The sequence below is a fragment of the Podarcis gaigeae genome (genome assembly GCF_964106915.1).
Source record: "Podarcis gaigeae genome assembly, chromosome: 15".
NCBI classification, from domain to species: domain Eukaryota; kingdom Metazoa; phylum Chordata; class Lepidosauria; order Squamata; family Lacertidae; genus Podarcis; species Podarcis gaigeae.
The window spans coordinates 40,646,478-40,667,333 of NC_139692.1; the positions used below are offsets into that span (position 1 = coordinate 40,646,478).

A 20,856-nucleotide genomic window follows, 5' to 3' on the forward strand; every position below is an offset into this window, starting at 1 on the left:
GTATGGAATGGAGGATAGCTGCAAACGTCTTTTTGTTTAGCAAGGAGATGGGAGTTAGAGTGAGAAGAGAGAAACACTGTAAACAGAACATTCTGCATTCTGTTTGCAGGCAGTAAAGAACTTATTATAATGCCAGTTGTCAAGGTGTCCTTTGGTGACAGAAAGGAGCTGAATGAAGAAGTGTTCAATTGCACCTTGGTTTGTGGGTGGAGTGTTTAGGCAAAGCATTGCAGCATCCTGCGGTCTTTGGAAGATTGTTAAGCTGCCACAGGCTCTACCACAGCTTAAGGAATCTCTAGGGAAAGGCTAACTATGTGGGGGGGGGGCAGCCTGACTCCCTCAATTACAGAGCCAGTAGCATCACTTTTCAGGTATCATTTAGTCACTTGCCTGGAGCTGTGCCTGCCATCAGCCTTGAGAGTGCTGCTCAATGATGCAGTGCACGGGGACACAGGGCGTGGAAGGTAGCGTTGTAAAGAGAGGCTAAAAATATAATGAAAAGCCACATTTTTGAAAATCCTTTTTTGAAAAAGAAAGAGCAGAATTGGCCAAGATGAGTGTGCCAGGAAAGCTGCAGCCAGCCAGCAGAAGGTAAAGTGGCCTCCTTTTGAAATGTCAGTGCCTTCCAGGAAGAGGGACTTGCCTTGCTCACCCACTTTCCCAATAAGCATTGCTGGGCTGCTATGTCGTGTTTTAGCAGGGGCAGTTTTCTACTGGGGTCCATTCCACATTTGTTTCTGTTCTCTCTCCCCCCCCCCCCCCGTAACGCTCTTTTGGGCTGGCTTGTGATGTAGACAAGGCATGACCCAGCCTGTAACAATTTCACCGCTTTTGCTGCTGTATGCCACCATTTTTTCACACTCCTTTTATGACAAATTTTTAATAACTGAATTTTTCCCTCGCTGTGGATTGCCACGAGAGTGAACTAAGTGTTATTGTTTCTATTATCTGTTGGTGAGGGTGCTTTCAGCCTTGCTGAACTGACTTGGCACCCTTCACCTACTTAATGGGGTGATGGAAAGGCATCTTTGGCAATGAAGTTCTACCCTCCATTTTACTCTTAACAACTTGTCAGTGATCCTAATTCCCCTGCCTACTTCTCAATGCGGTTGTGAGGCTGTGCTTAAGTTGAAAACCTTCCCCAACCTTCACTTTTAACTGGGGGTGGAGTCACATTAGTGATTATAGGACAAATGTGACTGTGGTGGTAGCATGGATCTCCAGAAAGAGCTCTGGGGCAGGATCACTTACTCAGTAAGGAATATTTTATCCCGAGTCTTTGACAGCAGGGTAGTGGTGGGCGGACTTCTGTCCACTCCAGCCATTGCTGAGGATCCAGCTTCTCCCTCCATTAACTTGTGATAGAAGTGTGACCTCTCTGTTAACCTGCACATGGTGAAGGGTAAAGTAGTGGCTACGTTGCCAGAAATGGCTTCCCACTTCATCAAGGACGCCCCCTTTGGGTTTACTGGGTCCTTGCTGGAGTGGTGAGTTCCCCCTTCCTTGCCAAAGCCCTGCTTTCTCTGCCACTTATGCCAGTTCATGGAGATAACTCTCTCTCCATCAACTGTCTGTGTGAGTGCAGAGGCTTTAATGTATGTATGTGATTTTGAAAAGTGATTATTTAAGTATCTCCCGCTTCTCCATGTAATTTAATACCTTCCCTATTTTTATTATGGAATGGAAACACATCAGAAACTGTGTTTTAGAGCTTGTCCACACTTCTGCTTGTCCCGTGCTTTCTAGGCAGGTTTTTCATTTGCCCAGCCACTTTCTCCAGGCAAACCCCACTGTTTACCGCTAAATTGGAACAAATGTCAATCTGCAGAAAACCTGTTTGATGTTCCTTCTGATTCAGCAGTAAACAGCAGGCTTTCTTGGGGGAAAGTGGCAGACAAGCCCTACACATTGTGTCCCTTCAGTGCCAACTGTATTTTTCTGAGAAGTGCAAGTACAATGATGGCGCATATTAATAGGGATTTGTTTTGCATATAAAGAAGAACCTACCTAATTCACAGTTTCCAAAACTATGCAAACTGAAATAGGGCCATCCTCCAAAATTCACACTTCTCTGAATTTTGCAGTGCTATTATCCAGCCAAGTAATATGTACAAAAATGCATATACTAAGGTACAGTGTGTCTAAAAATACACATATCAGTAAAATAACACACAAAATATCTTTATATGAGGCATGATTGCTTTGTGAAAAGTTGTATATTAGGCAAAATGCATGTACAAACGTGCACATTAGAATAAATTTGCATTAAAATGCTGTTGAATTCCCATGAGGACTTTTAAAAGAGTTGCTGATGGATATGGAGAGCTGAAGACTGGAAGAATGAGAAACTGAAATTGTCAGATTTGCTAATCATAAATGAATGTGGATTGCACCTTATTCTGACATGTTTCTGAGCCAAAGGTCCCAGAACCAAGGATTGATCTGAACCAATATGTAGGTCACCTCTACACTGTAGACATGGACTGGTTTTATACTACCAGGAGGTACTCAAGCACAAAACATGGCTATAGGTTGGTAAGTGCGTTGGACTAGGACCTGGGGAACCAGGGTTCAACAGCCATGAAGTTCACTGGGTGATCTTGGGCCAGTCATTATCTCGCAGGTCAACCTACCTCAGAGTTGTTGTGGGGATAATGTGGAGGGGGAGAACCAGGTACACCACCTTGAGCTTCTTGGAAGAAAAGGTGGGATATAAATGCAATAGATAAATAAAATAAAACACTCTGTAGCCATAGCAGCTTGAAAAGTGACGGGGAGATGTGTGAGATGAATGACTAGCTACTGGGAAGAGATATAAGCACCCCTACAAGCCAATCAGGAGAAATGCTAATTTTCATCTAACCCTGCAAACAAATCAGAAAGAATACTAATAAAGACTGGATATAATCTAACTACTACATAACTTTGTTCAAGCAATTCAGGATGAATGCTAAATGCTCAATGAATAGGTCTTCTGGAGAAGCACAAAGTCTGCAGTCTCCTTTCAAGTTAATAACTCACCACATTTATTTCCTTAATAGATAACTCAACTGAAGATAGAAAACAACCCATTTGCCAAGGGCTTTAGAGGCAGCGATGACAGTGACCTGCGCGTGGCAAGATTACAGAGGTGGGACAACTAAACAGAGACAGATAAAATTAGGAAGGGCCAGAATAAGCACAGGTGTCTCTCTGTCTAATACAGCTACTTCATGGGCAGTGTTTTCTTTGTAGGTGGGGAAAACTGTATATATTGTCATCCCTGAAGTGTGCTGCATAACTAAGTTATTAATTTTATAAATTGTCAAGAGTGCTTCTCAGCAATAACCTCAGAGGAGAGTTCTTTCAGACTTGAGTCCTACTATAGCCCAGCAACAGACACAACACACAGGGCTTCTGCTTGTCTGTTTTGGCTCTTGCTTTTGCTGGATCGTGTCCCCTTGGGGGTTCTGTGCAAGCCGCAGCAGATCTTGATCTTCATAGCTATCTGATGCTTTGACTTGCACATTTTGCTGCTTTGGCAGGAGCCCATGTGTGCTTGGCAGAAGTGGGCTATAAATAAATTAAATGTGCATTACAGATGGGAAACAGACATGGAGCAAGGGTGCTTTGCCCAAGGCCACCCACTCAGCTCTGTGGCTGAACTGTGATCTTAAATACAGATCCTGTCGGCTGGGGAAAAGAGCATACGCTTTGCATGCAGAAGGTGTGAGGTCAAATTCCCAGCATCTTCAGCTAAAAGGCCATCAGGTAGCAAGGAGCTGCTACAGTACCCATACAGTCTTAAGGTGACTTTCTTATGCCCAGCACTCCAGGGCAGTTCTTCTGAGGAACTCCTTCCACATCCGACAATCCAAAGAAGTTGTGTGTGTTGCAGGAGATTCTGGGGACATATCCTAGGGGGCACAGTCCAGGTCATGCATAGTGCTAGTCTGAGAGCCTAATTGGGTTCATTGTTACCCCATATGGAAGGGTGTGCCTTTCTAAATCATGCCCTCCTAAATTTACACCCATCACTCTCCTGCAACAGGCCCACTGCAGAAGAATAAGAGCAGAGATGGCCTTTGGTCAAGCTGCTTTTAGAGAAACTAGTCCAGTGTTCCTGAAGGAAGCTTCCAAGGAACACAGTTTGGAAACCATCTTTCTAGAGCCACACAATAGTGAGATAACATTCCTGATGGTTTTGTTCTGTCTAAATGTGTAAAACTGGTTCTTTTCCTATTGCATTTTGCAGCAAAGAGTATCCAGTGATCTCCAAAAGCATAATGAGGCAGAGGCTGGTGTCAACTCATGGTCAGCTTTCCACTAAATCTGACGTCAACTCGCTCCACGGAAGCCACCAGGGGCTCCAGCATTACCAATATGAGAATGGTGCTCACATGCAGTTTGCAGCATCGGATGCCCAAGACCTGCCCCTCAACACCTTCACGGCACAAAGAGAATCGGGGCTCTTCTATCACTGCCTGAAGCGGCGAGGTAAGTGAGATCTGTAGGCAAAAAATTTTAGGCTAGGAGACCTTACCTAACAGAGTAGTGGGGTTTTTCCAGCGGATTCTCTAAGGGAAAAAATGTCTCATACAATGCAATTCTGATTAATAGCAATCTTAGTTACTCTGAATCCTATATGGTTGCATTTCTTGTAACACTAGTTCAATGAATGTGCACACACATGGAATTTCATCTCTCTATGTGTGTATGTGTCTTATTTGGTGTAGCACTGCAATCTTAAGCACACTTATGAGGGAGTAGGTGCCATTGAACTCCAAGATTTAATTCTGAGTAAATGTGTTCAGAGCTCAGCTACATGTGACTTTGAAACACTTGACCTAAAAGTTAAACAAAGCCATAAGCTGTGTACCCAACAAGCAGAAGAGCAAGAAAATTGTTAATTACACCACTCTGAAAATTGGTTCTTTCAGAAAAATGCATTTATTAACTAGCTTATTCATTGTAAAAAAAAATGGGGTTCCTCGCAACAATAATTGGGGCTTCCCGACCTCAGAATGCTGTTCTACAGCAAAGAAGCATGAAGAGAGATTCCCCCCCCCCCCAGCACATAGCAAAAACGTTTACCAGCCCTTAGCATTTATCTGGCAAGTTTTCTGCAGCATTTTGACGTGAAGTCCTGGCAAATGTAGACCACTTCTCTTTTTCTGGACAGCGCTCTTGATAAGGCATTTGAGGGCTCCTTGAACTTGTCAAAAGCAACACTACAAAAGCATTGTGGCCAGCCTGTTATCGAGATGAATGAAAAGTAATTGCTGGGTGTAAGAAAGCAGTAGCCAAAGTCATTTAAACTTTCAACTGATAGAGAAAGCCCCTTAAATTAAGATTGATTGGAATAGATGGACATTGGCAATGCCCTGCCTTTTTGAGAATGAGGAATGTCTTTCGAAGAATAAACAGGGCTATTGGATTATTACAAAGGCAACGGTGTAGCTTCCCCGATCAACAGACAGCCTGATTCTGCTCAGAGATAGGTTCACCTTAGGCATGCCTACCTCTGCATAGGATCAGGCTGTAAGGTGCATAACACAAGGGATTAAAAAGCAAGTTGTATGAAGGCAGACTGAAGAACCAGGATAGGGGTTAATGCTGGGCAGAGGAGGAAGGGGCTATTCCTACGGTATTTAGAATAGTTCAAATGATCACAAGGAAGATGACAGGGGACACCTGCCACACCTGCTGTGGAGAAAAGGCAAAGTGGCGAGTTTCAACTGGAGCTTTGTCTTTCAAACTTTCTAACTTTAACGTGCCCTTTTCCTAATTGATTTTTTACTGCATCTTGCAGAAAGGGAACGCATTCAGTTGCCATACCTTTGGGGGCATTCCTATCGCCCTATGCAAACACAGAGAGTGACCAAATATATCCAACAATCCAGAGGGATGGTCAGCAATAGGGCACTTTCTGTACCTGGGCTGGATATTGATTATAAGAACTGCATGTAGAGGAAACTAGCAATGTAGTGGTCTGTGCCCAGAACCTTTTAACTATCTAAGCATTTCTCGCTTTGCTTGTTCCTTGGTATGCATGCAGAGGGTGCCCGGCATTTGGATTTACCCTGCAAACGCTCTTATCTGGACGCCTCCTCTTCTGTCGGGGAAGAGCACTATTTTCGGTCACCACCTCCGTATGACCAGCAAATGCTGAGCCCCTCCTACTGCAGCGACGTGACGCCGCGGGAGGCGTGCATGTACTCCAGCTCCGGTGCTGAAATTGCAGGTGTCTCATCAGTAGAAGACTTGCCTCCTCCTCCACCTCCTCCACCTTTGAGCTGCAATATGTGGACCTCAGTTGCACCTTACACCAGCTATAGTGTTCAGACAATGGAAACTGTCCCCTACCAGCCGTTCCCTGCTCACTTCACAGCTACCACCATGATGCCGCGTCTACCCACCATCACGAACCAGAGTTCCCAGCCGCCGGGCAACAGCCCCTTCACGGTCTACAATCAGCTTTCACAGTCTCAGGCCCGGGAGAGAGTCCCTGCGCCCTCCTTCCCAAGGGAACGGGTGCACCCCTCAGTGTGCGAGAGGAAGCCCCCCTCTCCCCACTTAGGCGCAGCCAATGAATTCCTCTACTCTCAGACCTTCTCGCTGTCCAGGGAATCTTCTTTACCGTATCATTCAGGAATGGGGACTGTGGACAACTGGCCTGATGGATGATTCCTGCAACTGGGCAGGGAACCTAAAAATTGCGGTTAAGAGTCAATGCTCCAGGACTATGTTAATTCAGTGTTAATACCTGTGGGTAACTTGCACTTCCGTGACACCGACCAAAAACATCGGTGTTTGTGTAGCTGAAGAGCTTGTTTTCTGTTAGACACAAAAGCAGCTCAGTCTTGGGGGTGGGGGAGGGGGTAAAAACCCAGTTCAAAAAAAATAAAGCACTCGGCTCAGTGGCCTGGACCACCAGTCGTATTGCCCAGTGAGAGTATTTGCCTCAAAGAGAGATGTGGTTCCCTCCATGAAATCATGAAACACTTATTCTCCCTTTTCAAGCACATGCATGCACACAAAATATACACCAGACTGTTCACTGAATGCCTCCTCAATTTCCATGCATTTTGGATACTTTACAAAAAACAATGCAGAGAGCAAACACACAAAAATTGAGCGTGTGACCCAGAAAGCCACTTAAGCAGATTAAATGTGTATGCCACTGCCTTCAACCGCAGTAGGGCTTGGCCAAGCTGGTGCAGTCTTGGAAGCTGAAATCAGCACTGATCAGGGGAGATTTTTTGGGGGGGTTGCCCCCCAGCCCAGTTTTTGCAGATAGAGAAAGCACTTCTAAAGAACATCATTTTCCTCCCAAAGGCACTGGGGGATCTGTTTATTTTGGTTTCTTTCATTGTCTGTTTTCCAATCTTAAATTCAGTTCTCCATATTTCCACATCAATTTCACTTTTTTTTAAAAGGACTTATAAAATTCATCAACATTCTAATCAAAATTTATACACATTTTTTGTATGCAACTTTTTTATCATATACACATATTTGCAAAGCCATTCCCACTAATATATGCATTCTACATTGCACTTTGCTGGAGCACCGCATTGCAGAATTTGGAGAACTGCAGCTTTAGAAGGATGGGCTGTGTTTTGGTTCGCACATTTGTTTCAAAATGTGTGAATTAGGTAGGTTTGTATCACGCAACATCCTGTGTTAAGACCTAGTGCTGTCCCAGCAGTGCCTTCTGGGAGGAAATTTATGATGGATGGCCACTGGCTACCCCAAGATTTTGTTGCTCTTACCCTCCACGTACAGCTAGGGGGAGACAGCACTTTTTAAACTCTGCGGGAAAAGAAAGAAGGCATTAAATGATAGCCCCTCCACCACAACTCTCTAATGGTTCGGGGTAGTCCTCCAAATAGTTTGCAGTTAGTAAATCAGATACAGGGGAGACCCAGACAAGTCAACTTCTGAGTTAAGAATACAAACCAGGAAAGCAACCCTCTGAGTTTCTCTGGCAGGAATACCACTGCAATGAACAGGAGTTGTGCTCTCTCAACATGACTCCCATAATTCCAGTGGAGATCCTGCTTGGGGGTGGGGGATCTGGCTGGATTGACCCTGCTCAGAGAACCACACCACAGAATAATCAATTTAAACACAATGGATTTAGTAATACACCACCAAAAAAGTATTATTTCCACTTAGCTTCAGCACAAAAATGACAGATGGTCATAAAACTCACTGAAAATGGCCATCTTGCACCAGAATCTGCCTCTCCAGAATATGTAGTTCAAGTAAACATGAAACGTAAGAACATGAAAAGGGCTCTGCTGGCTCAGGCCAAAGGTCCAACTCATCCTTCATCCTGTTCTCATAGCAGCCAACCAGAAGCCTGCAAGCTTGACTGCACCACTTGAGGTAGGCTTGACACAGAACTGTCCTTTCTATGAAACTGATCATGTGCAGTTCTGCCCTCAGCCACGTGCCCTGCTTTAAAAGTCAAAATGTGCTTTATACTTGTCCTGTTTGCCCCATAGTGGGGTAGGAAAGCTGAAAATAATGCCAATATATTTCACATCAGGCAACCAATGCACCTCATTTGTTTCAGATAGTACATGGGTGGACAAGTCTAAAAAGCCTGGGACACAAATTTTCACGGCCCTCTAGCAGCTATGGTGCTTGCTATAATGTAGTGTATTGAGTGTTAACTCTGGAAGTGTATACTTAATTTGGCCCAAACTAAGCCTCCTGATCTCATCTACCCATGTACTTTCTGAAACTAGCTAGGGTTTATGGGAGTTGGAGGTGCCATGTTGGCTACACATCTGCTAAAACATGAGTGGCAACAATATCACAGGCAAAAGTGGACAGGTTTTCCTTACTGGAACGAGTGCAGAGCCTATTCCTGGTCCTTAAAAGGAAAGTAACGAGCAGAAGGAAAGCCCAGAAAACCAAACCCAATTAATTCCTGCACCTCCTAAGAATTCACATGCAAAAACCACACTTCAACAGGGGCATACATTACTGACCAATTCCTAGTCACCCAAACTGGTTCTCTCCCCAACACGGTGACGTCTCCAGTCTGCTGGGATTCTACACCAACAAATTGGGATAATGAAAAGGAAGAGATGGTTTTCATGATGGCAGGGCCACTAAGGAGAAGGTTACTTTTCACCCAGAACATCCTGTGTGGTTATTCAATTAGCCTGTGTGCGGCTGGTGTGGGGTTCTATAATCAGAACTGGGAAATCACTACAAGTGTTGCATGCTGAATAATTATTTATATCTATATATATATCTATATATATAAAATATAAATATATATATCTCACAAATGCAGGCCCACATGTTCCATTCAGCTTTGCTTTTTTTTTTTAAACAACGAAATACGTAATAGAATAATGAATGTTGCAAGGGACATTTTTTAAGGAAAAAAAGCTATTTAAGTTAAAAAAAATTTTTTTACACCCGTTTGTGATGTAAAAACTAAGTTTTGGTTAGATGAAACATATATGCTACAGATAAATCTCTATTAGAATCCACTTTAGATAAAACGCAGTGTGGCATTGTTGTTTGTTTTTTTAAAGCTTTGTTACAATAGTATGGACATTTTATTTTACATATCAGAACATAAAAAACATTTTACTACTATAAACTGTCTCTGGGTGGCTTTCAATAACTAGCATCCACATTCCTGGGTATGTTGCTTCTCCATCATTTATAATAGCCCTTTGGACAACCTGCTGTCCTCCAGATGTTTTATATAGCAGCTGCCATCAGCCCCAGCCTATAAGGTAAAACTGTTCTTGGTCCACACTGCCATGGAGAAGAAAATTCTCTTGCAAGGAAAAGGAAGAAGGGTATGCTCTCCTTGTCCTTGACAGCATTAACAATTTTTTTAAAAAATGTGTGTGGATATTTCGTTGCAACAGTCAACCCCCCTTTATCCCACCTTGCATAAGATAGGACAGTGCAGGAACAGCTTTGCAACCCAGAAGGCTATGTGTTCAGTGTCCCTTACCTCACACCCTATCTGCAAGTTGCTACCACCATTATGAAGGGGCTCCTTTGAGTATATCTTAATTATACATATACACATTTATTTATCAGTAACCTTGCTTTGTTCAAAGACTTGGAGTGAGGAAAAGCAATTTTTAAAAGTCCCAGCCTTTTTCTTCTCAGGTCTTATATGGATTTATATTTCCAGCACCTAACTTTTCCTCATTGGTCTGTTACCCCCATATCCGTTGGCCTCAACAGCACTTCTACCAATATTGGATTTGGCCCTCACTCTGCGTAGAACAAATATTATAGCAGATTGCTGAGGGCCTATACGTCATGCTCAAATATGCCAGAAATTAAAGAAACTAAATCCATGGGTTAAAAAATAAATTTGCTAGCATTGGCCATTTCATGCATTTGAGAAAAGCCAACATCTGGAATAAAAAGGGCGCTTTTTGGCAAGGCTATTTTCTTATGAAGGAGGCGGGGGTCCTCTCCACATTCTGGAAAATATGGGCTGCTCCACATTACTTTTAGTATGTCATTAAATAATTCTTATTGCAGCTTGTAGAAAAAGAATGTTTCCTTTGAAGAGGAGAAACTCCCCAAGGAGGAGGGTGGAACACTCTGTAAGGCAGAGAAGAAGCTATCACTTCTGTTGGGCAGGCAGGCTTCTCCAGCGTTACTTGGCCCAGATGAGTAGACTGGGAAGTAGCCGAATCCTAAGCCTTGCCACAAAGCCACAGAAATTGTTAGTAGGGGGCATTTGTAGTAATTCTTTGCACAGTGCAAAAGGTGAAACAACTGTTTGATACAAAATTGCAACCATCCAAGATTATTACAAATTATGAAAGGACCTGCTAATTGCCTAGGATTGCTGAGAATAACCATTGTACACAGCTGTAAAGTATCTATGTGAAAAATACCCAGTTCCTGCCAAATAACAATTACAGCCAAATGTCCAAACTGAATTATGGCCAGCACCATGTTAAGTATGGGTGACCATCAAGGTAAAGGCCGCATTATATGGTAACACAAGCAAGTACGTTGCCCTCTTTGAAAAGAAGAAGAAAGCCTTTTCACAACCTGGTGCCTTCCAGATGTTTTGGACTACAACTTATACCAGCCAGCAGAAATACGGCTCTCCTTCCAAATTCACACTTCCCAACAATGCAAAATTGCCTGCAAAAATGTGTGCACTAGGCAAAGCTGGATATACATATGTACACACACATATATAGACATATGTGTATATTAGGAGGAGAGCCACATGTGAAAATGTGTGTAACCGTTCATGTGGAATTTATATTTGCAAATGAATGTGGAAACAGGGTGAACTGTTCTGAAGATTGGAAAAAATGACAAACCAAAATTGACAGATTCAGCCATCCTTACAATAATACAAAGGGAACTATGCAATAAAGGACATGGTTCTGTCTAAAAAAACCACAATCACATTCGGGAACTGAATTATGAAGTTCAGCAAAAGCCAAAAGGTAAGAGACCGGGGTTGCTCCTTTAGGGCTCAGAGTAGTTCTATGGATTGCAGCAGCAGATGGTTGGGATGGGTCATATTTATGACACCCCCCGCCAGTCTAAGCCCTGAGGTGGAACCCACTCAGTGGAGCACACTTTTTAAAAGGAGCCAAAACACATTCAAACAAGATAAAGGCCTGGTATGGATGTTAACTCAGTCCTGAGCTAAGCCCTAAAATCTGCTTGTCCTCTCCCAAAAAGGCTGGAGGGGTGGAGAAACTGCCCCTTAACCAGATTTAACACCTATAAACCATGGTTTGCAAAGCCACTTATTCAACTCCTGATTTTACTACGCCGTTTGTGGTCAGCCCTTAACAATGGTTTGAGTGTAGCATCTAACCACAATTAAAGAGCACAAACCATTGTTAAAAGTGTTTACATTCACTTTCTCCTCTTATACAGTTTCCTTCTCTTACCCACTTTGTTTTGATTCTTACTTATTCTGACTCTTCAGCCACTGCTGTTTGTGTCTGGGTAACTGCTTGACCAGTGCTGAAGCCCAAGAGTGGTCCTCAGCCCATAGTTTGAGAAGCACCGCTTGAGATGTTTTAGACTACAATTCCTGCCATCTCTGATCACTGGTCATATTGGCTGGCTGATGGGGGTTGTAGTTCAATAACATCTGGAAAGCACCAGGTTGGGGAAGTTTGACAGAAGGTCTGCTGGGCCAGAGCCAGCTTCAAGTTGTAGGTTGTTGGGGTTTTTTTGGGGGGGGGGCAGAAATGGGCACCGGAGGAATATTTGATAGCAGCAGTACCAGCTCCCCAGCTGAAGCATAATTCACATTTCCCACAATGCACTGGAGTGATGCTACATGGGGTGCATTGTGGGAAATGTAAATGGTGACTCCTAGACCCAGCACTGGTCAAAAGGGCTCCCTGGCACCTGCCCTAGGATGCCACATGCTGGCACCAGGCTTAGAGCTTTGAAAAGCCATAATCGGTGCCTTGAATTTTACTCAGAAGCATGCTGACACTTACTGGGGAGGAGCCAAAGTTGTAAAGCAGATAAAATGTATTATTTTAAGAAACCAAGTGGTTAGCAGTGGTTTGGTCTCAGACCTTTGCGGAAGGGAAGGGCACCCTGTCTTTGATGAAGAGCAAAGGACTGTACTAATATCCAATTAGCTCATTTTCATTGCATCCGACTTGTCGCTGAAGGGGTTTGTACACACAGGGCAGAAGTGTTTTACAACATCCCAAGTTCTTTTATAGAGGAATTGTTTGAACACATATAAAAAGAAACACATAGAGCCCAGTGCTCTAACAACTTGCCTCAAGTAATGTTTACACAAACAATGACAACCACACATCTCAGGCTTTCCTTTCTTTTTTTTAAAGAAAGACCGAGCTCCCGAACGTTGCTTCGTTTCAGCTAGGAAATACTTAAGTGGTTCTCCGCAAGCCATAAGGAATCAATCAAGAGGTATCTTGGGAAGGTGATGAACTCGCCGTGTGCATCAGGAAATAATGGGAACCAGCAACGGGCGAGCTCAGCCAGAGAGAAAGCAATGGTGAGAGTTACCAAGAGATGGCAGGCAGGACAAAATAGACAACGGGACAGGTAATCAATTCAATTTGAACAGGTGACTGAAGGCACCATAGGCCCCTTGTCTTTGGTGATTAAAACATCATTCTCCAAGATGAGGCATCAAAGGTCAGGCAGAAAGAGAGAAAGTTAAGGAGTCAATGAAGCCGCAAGTTTAGCAGGGATCTCAGCTCAGAATGTAAGGGACAGCCTCTCTTCCTGTCCTTTTAAGAAAAGCAGCCAATTTGAAGATTAGATAGCTTTCTTTCCTAGGCATTCATCATTATGAAGGAGAGAAGACAGCTTGGAAGCTGGAAGAAAACCTTGATGGGGATTTCTGTACAGTATCATTCAGACAAGATTTTACAACTGCACACACATGAACCTTACTCTCCTCCCCAAAGAAAAAAAATGTGGGTGGGTGAGGGGAAGTCAGCCGTTTCCCCACATTCCTTCCTTTCCAGAGGGTTGGGAAGGGGAATGGAAACTTTCCACACAAGTATTCCGATCCACCTTGACTGTGTGCAGTTGGAATGCTCGTCTGGACACACTTCTCAATGCTCAATTTACGGATGCACAGGGTGAAGAGGAACAGCCCCGTTTTGAGCTGTGACTCACTTGCAGGAAAGGGCAAGCAGCGCTGCATCCGGGCCAGAGGTTTATTCCCAAACATTTTAATGTCAAGTTCATACAGTCGTTACAGCACATAAAGGTCACTCCCATGTGGAATTTCTCCTCTCATTCTCCTATGGTGAAGCTCCTTCCCACAAATGTGGTCAGATTTATATTTATCCATTTAATGAAAACTGACACAATACTAACCTCCTACTGTAGAAAAACAACTAGGACCAAAAATAGCTTTTAAAAGACTATGCTCTTTAAATAATGATGTAACATTCTAAAGGGCACTCAGTTTGAAACTGCAGGCAATTGCTCTGGAATCCTTGTGGAATCTCATTTTCTGTATATTGGTATTATATTTTAAAATATGCCCTTAACCGAGCCCCTACTATTAAATCATTGGACCCAATGATTAATCAACGGATACTTCCTCCAAACGCAGAGGACACAGCTGGTCCCTGCCTGTTTTACTGCACACTGATTGGTGGTGTCTTTGAACAAAACCTCTGGGTTCCCATGAGGTGCAGCTCTGTGCAACTGTACGCCATCCTCTGCTCTCTAACGGGGAATCCATAATATCAGTCGATCAAAATCAAATATTTTTTTTAAAAAGTACTATGGAATATCACTATATGGCTCTACAGTTCCTCATATGGAGATTCTTGAATTTTAAAATGCTTCCTAGATCCCCTTTCTTAGGGTTTTAAACTCTTTTTAACTAGATAATTCCAGTATGTGGCTGCATATAAAGGGGGGGAAATGCAATCGCCCTTTTGATATCTGTCTCAGCGGAAGAACTCAACGAACGCACTGAGGTTTCGCTAATGAAATTCTAGACGGATTCCACATTGGCAACCAGATCTCTATAAATTAGCCTCTGATGCTTGCTAGGATTATCATAAAAAGGGTTCTGTTATCCTGCAACTGCTCCCCCCCAGAAGTCTTAGCGCTTATGGGTAATCTGAGGATCCTTAAAGGATCAGCTGCATAAGCAGAGCAAAATGGAATCCATAAACAGTTGAATCAGTGGAGGCACCTTTAATCTTCTGCGAGAGAGATCATTTCTGATGGAGTCCATTTAGTCTCTGGGGACTCTGTTAGGCCCCTCATGGGAACAAAAGGCTGCAAATGCAGCCAGATTCCTGTGTTATCACCAGGAAGGCAGAAGCAGGCTGCTAGAGATGCAAGGGAAGAGTGAGCCTAAGAATGTCAGAAGAAGCCTTCAGTGGGATCAGCGTCCAACCAGATGCCCCAATGGGAAGCCCACAAGCAAGACCTGAGTGCATCAGCGCTCCTCTTCCCACTTGTGATTCCCAGCAGACCGCCTCCAACCATGGAGGTCAAACATTGTGGCTTGTAGCCGTGGACAGCCTTCTTCTCAGTTTGCCTAATCCATTTAAGTTCATGGCCATCACTGCCTCTTTCAGGAGCAAATTCCCACCTTAGCTATGCACTGTATGAAGAAGCACACACAGACACATTTAGCAACTGGATGGTGATGCAATACTGACTGCTGGCCTTGTTGCTTGGGTCTGACCGCTTGGCACAGCTCCTGGGTTCTTGGTACCTGACTCATCTTTGTCACTCAGTCCTGATACTTGCATGTTTGTGTTCATTTTGTACCAAGCTAAGCAGGACTGGGTCCGCTCAGTGCCTGCATGGGAGACACAAATGAAGTTTTCTGGTTCTCTGCTGGCATCAGTGCCCGCCTTGGCCAGAGCATTAGAGCATCAGAAAGTAGGAAAAAACTTTTCTTTCTTTCTTTCTTTCTTTCTTTCTTTCTTTCTTTCTTTCTTTCTTTCTAACACAGTTTAACTGTCATGGCTTCTCCACAAAAAAAACTCTAGGACTTACAATTCATTGAAGGTGTTGATATTTTTTTTTTTTTTTTTAAAGTGTCTAGCCTCCCTTATAGAAATTCAAACAGTCTCTTTTTATTATCAATGCTGGCAGCTGCACTGATGGTTAATTGCACAAGGAGGGGACTCCATTCTAGAATAAATCTGCTATTTCTCCCCTGGATCAACAACAACAACAACTGCAAAGAAAGCTCCAAACCTCAGAGTGCCTGAACTGTGATTTAGGATCATCACCTGCCTTCCTCATCCTCATCCCAGCATCCTCGAGCCTTTCATGAAGTCAATTTCCTGGAGGCCTGTGGCCGTCACATGGAACAATCCATCCTCAGTGCCCCTCTTAAGATGTTGATCCTTTAATTTCCTCCACCCAGTTCCTGAAGGCAAACGAGGGCCCACTTTTTATGCTGCGCCTTTGCACTAATCGTTTGTGGCAGGCGAAGTGAAAAAAAAGAAATCATTCCACATATTGCTACCAATTTGGCCAGAAGAGGTACTAATTTGGATGAACTGCTAGGCAGTTTTTAAGAGCTGAGATGCTGGATCACTTTAATAATAATAATAATAATAATAATAATAATAATAATAATAATCTACCTTGTGGACCAAACAAATGATCCACTATTCAAGCAACAGCAATTTAGGGTAAGCTGATCCAGAACTCCACAATGGTGCTGTAGCATCAGTTGGTGCAACAATTCTACAATTCAATTATTCTAACCACCAGTGCTAGCTGGCAGCAATATTTTGCAAACCTGTTTAGAACTGGGTGGAGATGGGGCAGGATGAGGGCTGTAGCCCAGTTGCAGAACACCTGCATTGCCTGAAGAATGTTCCAGGTTCAAGCCCTGGCATTTTTAGGTAGCGCTGGCAAAAGATTCCTGTCTAGAAAGCTGCTTCCAGTCAGTGCAGACAGTACTGAGCTGGAAGGACCAACCAACTGACTTGGTATAAGGCAGATTCCTATAATGTTCCTGACTAGCACAGAACCGGCTGAGTTGGTGGAACTCAGCTGACTGAACAGATGTCAATGGACTGGCCACAATGGCTGGAAGGAACAGAACTGTCAGCCAAAAGAATAGAGATGTCACCTCCAACATTCCTCTGCAATGTAGTTTAGCATGGTCATTTTAGAATTTGGCTGACTGAAAATAACTTCAAATTTGGAATACAGGAAACTGTCCTAAACTAGGTGTCCCCAACTGTACTGGGCCTGGGGGCACATACAAAAATCTAATAAGTTGCTGCAGGCACCACAAAATACTCATTTGACATAAGAAAAACTTACCCTGCCCCGGCAAAACGCCGCTACCCACAGCAAAATAAGGAAAGCACAGACACACCCGCCCCCTCCATACAACCCCCTCCAAAACAGAGACAACAATTTTAATTGACAACAGTTTTTTAAAAATTAAAAATCAGGGCCTTGGTGGGTGGCAAAAGGAATGTCTGAGGGAAGCATTTCACAGCATTGGCTCATTATTATGAACTAGACATTGATTGGCAGCCTGGGGATTTCTAAAGGATGTTCAAAATTCTGCAACACACAAACATCACTTTTGATGACAAACCGAGATTTGGAATCACTGTTACAAGAATGCATTAGGGGTATGTTTGGTTAAAAACAACAACACTTGGCCACGTTCATGAATTTACATATTGACTTATTTATTTATTCTTTTTTAAAATTCTGCCTTTTTAAAAAATGAAGTGCAAATACTAATTAACAAATAGCAACAGCCATAGCCATAGCCAGGGATTGAACCTGAGACCTGCTGCACTCATAGCTGGGTAAACATGGACTTCTGCGTTTTTGCCACAATACTTACTGTCTGGCTAAGACAGGCTGTAAACATTATATTAATAAAGGAGGTAAGCAGTATATTAAGATCCAAAAAGATTTAAAGGAATGCTGGCAGCAGTCCTCAGAAAACACAGAAGTTGTAGAACAAAGTCAGATTTGTACTTGCCTCCTTGTTTTTGATACCTTTGCTCTCTGCACCAATGAGGGCTAGAAACTTACTTTTTGCTTTAAAGGAAAAGGAGGATCGTAACAAGTGCATCTACGAGTGATGCAAAAGTATGTCAAAGACTGTTGGCAGCATTTCGCCAGTCCCAAGATGTACCAAAAGAGGAGGAAAAAATCCAACACCAGTTGATTTATGTGCTGCTAATTCCCCCCTGAGACGATCAGATTTGGACTGGCCTGATTGTAGCAGAAAAATCTCTGCACAGAGATCAGCTCTGAACTTGGGCATAAGATCCTAATTATTTGAAAGCCATTTGTTTTCACAGTGTGCATTTTTTTAAAAAGAGTGTTCGAGTCAATGGCATTTTAATACATTATTAAATGGCTTTTTTACAGCAGGACGTCTGTTTTGCTCTTTCTGCCCAGGACTGAACTTGGGGCTGCAGAATTTTATGTTTCAGGCTGAATCTCTTTTCAGAATTTCACATACTTAAACTAATTTAATAAGAAGAAAGTCTGAAGGACTTGCTAGTTTAAAATATGTCCTCGCAGTACCTTTAGACTTTAAATAGTATTGCATTAAATACAGCGAATGCAACTGAAGAAAATGTTGAGGTGCAAATACCATAATCTTTTAAAAGGATATTAAACTGATAAGTAAAAATAGCTGAAATGTAAACCCTGCGATTCTGGCATTTAAAAGCCCAATAACTGATTTTGAAAACTTTTTTTTTTTTTTAAGTCCTGACCTTTCTAGTTGTTGTGGATACAGCCCCTCCCAAAATGAAAAGAAAAAAAATCTGCCTGGGATACCACGAAAAGGATAAAGCAACTCATCATTTATCCATTTGCCTATCTTGTTGCTATGAATTAAGAAATTATCTCAAGATACATTCATTTTAGTAGCTGCTGGGCAACTGATTGCTCAAAATTGGAAGACCCCAGAACATTTGGAATTGTCACAGTGGAAACAGAAAGTATGGACACTGGTGCCCTGCAAAAAGTTAACTGAGGAAGTCAAGGCATTAGCCAAGCGATTAGCCGGAAAAGGAGAAGATGATAAATTTATGGTGACATGATAACCATTATTACACATTCAATGGACTACCACTCACAATGGCACCCACTGAACTCACTCCTGACACCTTGGAACAATGTTTTCCTGTAAATAAATATTTTTGGAGGCTGTAAGGTAGGGTGGGTGGGAAGTAGGTAATACTGAAAATTAGATCTATTGATTTAATTCATGGGTAGGCAAACTCAGGCCCAGGGGCTGCATTCAGCCCAATCACCTTCTAAATTGAGCCCGTGGATGGTCTGGGAATCAGTGTGTTTTTACATGAGTAGAATGTGTCCTTTTATTTAAAATGCATCTCTAGGTTATTTGTGGGGCATAGGAATTTGCTCCCCCCCATATAGTCTGGCCCCCCACAAGGTCTGAGGGACAGTGGACTGGCCCCCTGCTGAAAAACTTTGCTGACCCTTGATGATAATAATATTTATACTGTGCTGCTATCAGGGCTTTATTTCAGCTGGAACTTGCCGGAAGTCAGTTCTGGCCCTTTCTCAGGTGGGTCCCATTGCCATTATAAGAGAAGGGAAGTGTTCACAGTGAGTTCCGACACCTCTTTTTCTAGAAAAATAGCAGTGGTTTCCATGAAACTATTACTCGAAAGGGTTTGTAATAAGATGCCTATGGACTATCAGTGAAAATAGAAACTGACTCTTCTTCGACATACTAATAATTAGAAGAAGCAGTAGTCCTGTTTATTTATTTGAGATCTGTATCATTCCCAAGAATAGAAACTGCGGCCAACAACACTTAATACAAGCAATAACATACAATAAATAATCCCATCAATTAAACATCAAATAAAGCCCATCAATAAAGCCGGCAAAACATTGTAGCAATGCCAAGACCAACAGCAATTAAAGTTACAAAATAACTAAGCCATCTTCATTGCATCTTAGAAAAATTAGAGCGATTCCAAAAGACCTCATCCCTGTTATAAAAGGGTCTTCCTGCTTTCCTAAAAACCCAACAACACAGAGCAGGCCTCTCTAAACTATATGGTGAAAAGAGTTCCCTAACAAGGGTGCCACCACTGAAATGGTTCTCTGCCGGCCTTCGGCAACCTGGTGCCCTTTGAATGTTGCTGGACTCCAGCTCGGTCCCAGTCAGCGTGGCTAATGGTCAGGGATGAGCCCACCCTTCGCCTCGAGAGGGACTAAGGTCAAGTCTCATTACAATATATGCTTAGACTGGATTGCCGTGTTGTGTTTTGAAATGATCTCCTGTTTAAGTGCTATTGTGATGATGTATTGATTTGCATTTTTGTTGTTTTGTAGTAAGCCACTCTGAACATCTTTATACAGAAAAGTGGCATTCAAATTTTAAAATAAACAAGGAGGCTCAATCAAGTGACAAAGCAGCATTACTTTTTGTCAATTTAATAATGTAGCACATTGGCTTTCTAAGTTCTGGTGACAATGTGCCAAGTGTTCCTGGAGAACTCCATTAAGACATCAATCAAAGCAACATTGTAATCTCCTAGTGCAAAACGGACAAAGTTTTAAAAACCTGCAATTCCAAGGGAGAAGACTGCCATCTATAATCACATCCACACTACCAGTTTCAAGTTGGCATAATCATCACGGTTCTCAGCCTGAGAACTGGAGTTACACTGAGCAAGACAATTATCCATCATAATTCCTTATAGTACCTTCACAAAACGACAGTTCCTACGAGGAGGGAGCCATGACAAACAAAATGATTTCAATCTGGTTTAAATGTGGAAATGTCTACATTAACAAAAGTATTATTTGCATGATTCTTGGGGGATGCCATAACAATTAAGGTAGTTTCAAACCGAGGGGGGTGGGGGTGGGAATGCAAAGACAAGGGTTTGTGTGTGTGTGTCTGTGTGTGTGTGTGTGTGTGTGTATGCGCACTTGTGTTTAAGAGAACAACCGTTAGGAGCACAGAGGTGCATTCTGAGCAAAATCATTTCCACACAGTCCCACGGCAGCTGTTGGGCCCTGATGCTGCTTACAGATTTAAGAACTTTTTAAAAAGAAATGAAAAAGAAAAGGAACGAGTGTATTCGAAATGCAGGAATTTCACCAGTGTCTGGATGGATGTTTTGCGTTAACATGGCTTTCAAGACCAGCTACAGGCCAGCATGCCAAAATTCAGCCAAGAGGTGTGTTTTTATGGCAGAGTCATAAACCCACAAAATTAGTGGTTGAGAATGGAAATTCTGACACATTCTTGATATTAATAGCGGGAATAAGCAGTGCTTTTTCTTTTTCTTTTTTCTTTGACAGGCTGAGCCAGTCTCTTATATCAATGGTGCTACATAGTCTGTTTCTGTGTGCAGCAAGTATGCA

The 20,856-nt window shown here is 42.7% G+C and overlaps 2 protein-coding genes across 12 annotated transcripts in view; one reads left to right on the forward strand and one right to left on the reverse strand.

Moving 5' to 3' along the window:
* TBX4 (T-box transcription factor 4) overlaps positions 1–9,610 on the forward strand; it is a 103,829-nt gene extending 94,219 nt beyond the window's left edge. For all 7 annotated transcript variants that reach the window (XM_083715149.1, XM_083715151.1, XM_083715148.1 and 4 more), the window contains 3 exons: positions 3,042–3,130; positions 4,235–4,476; positions 6,038–9,610. In XM_083715149.1, the coding sequence (XP_083571275.1) occupies positions 3,042–3,130; positions 4,235–4,476; positions 6,038–6,666 (960 nt within the window). In that variant the 3' untranslated portion in view covers positions 6,667–9,610. The remainder of the gene's footprint in view (positions 1–3,041; positions 3,131–4,234; positions 4,477–6,037) is intronic.
* The window catches only part of BRIP1 (BRCA1 interacting DNA helicase 1), a 222,354-nt gene that overhangs the window by 18,520 nt on the left and 182,978 nt on the right, over positions 1–20,856 (reverse strand). The window contains exons 25-26 of one of the 5 annotated variants that reach the window (XR_014558455.1): positions 5,074–5,232; positions 2,202–4,487 (exon numbers count right to left, since the gene is read on the reverse strand). The exons of 2 other annotated variants lie outside the window; for them this stretch is intronic. Coding sequence is in view for 1 of the 3 variants with exons in the window: in XM_083715014.1 (XP_083571140.1) it covers positions 5,080–5,232 (153 nt within the window). In the remaining 2 variants the exon portion in view is untranslated. Of the gene's footprint in view, positions 1–2,201; positions 4,488–5,073; positions 5,233–20,856 lie in introns of those variants that run through there. 2 more of the 5 variants (XM_083715014.1, XR_014558456.1) reach the window with 2 other exon arrangements.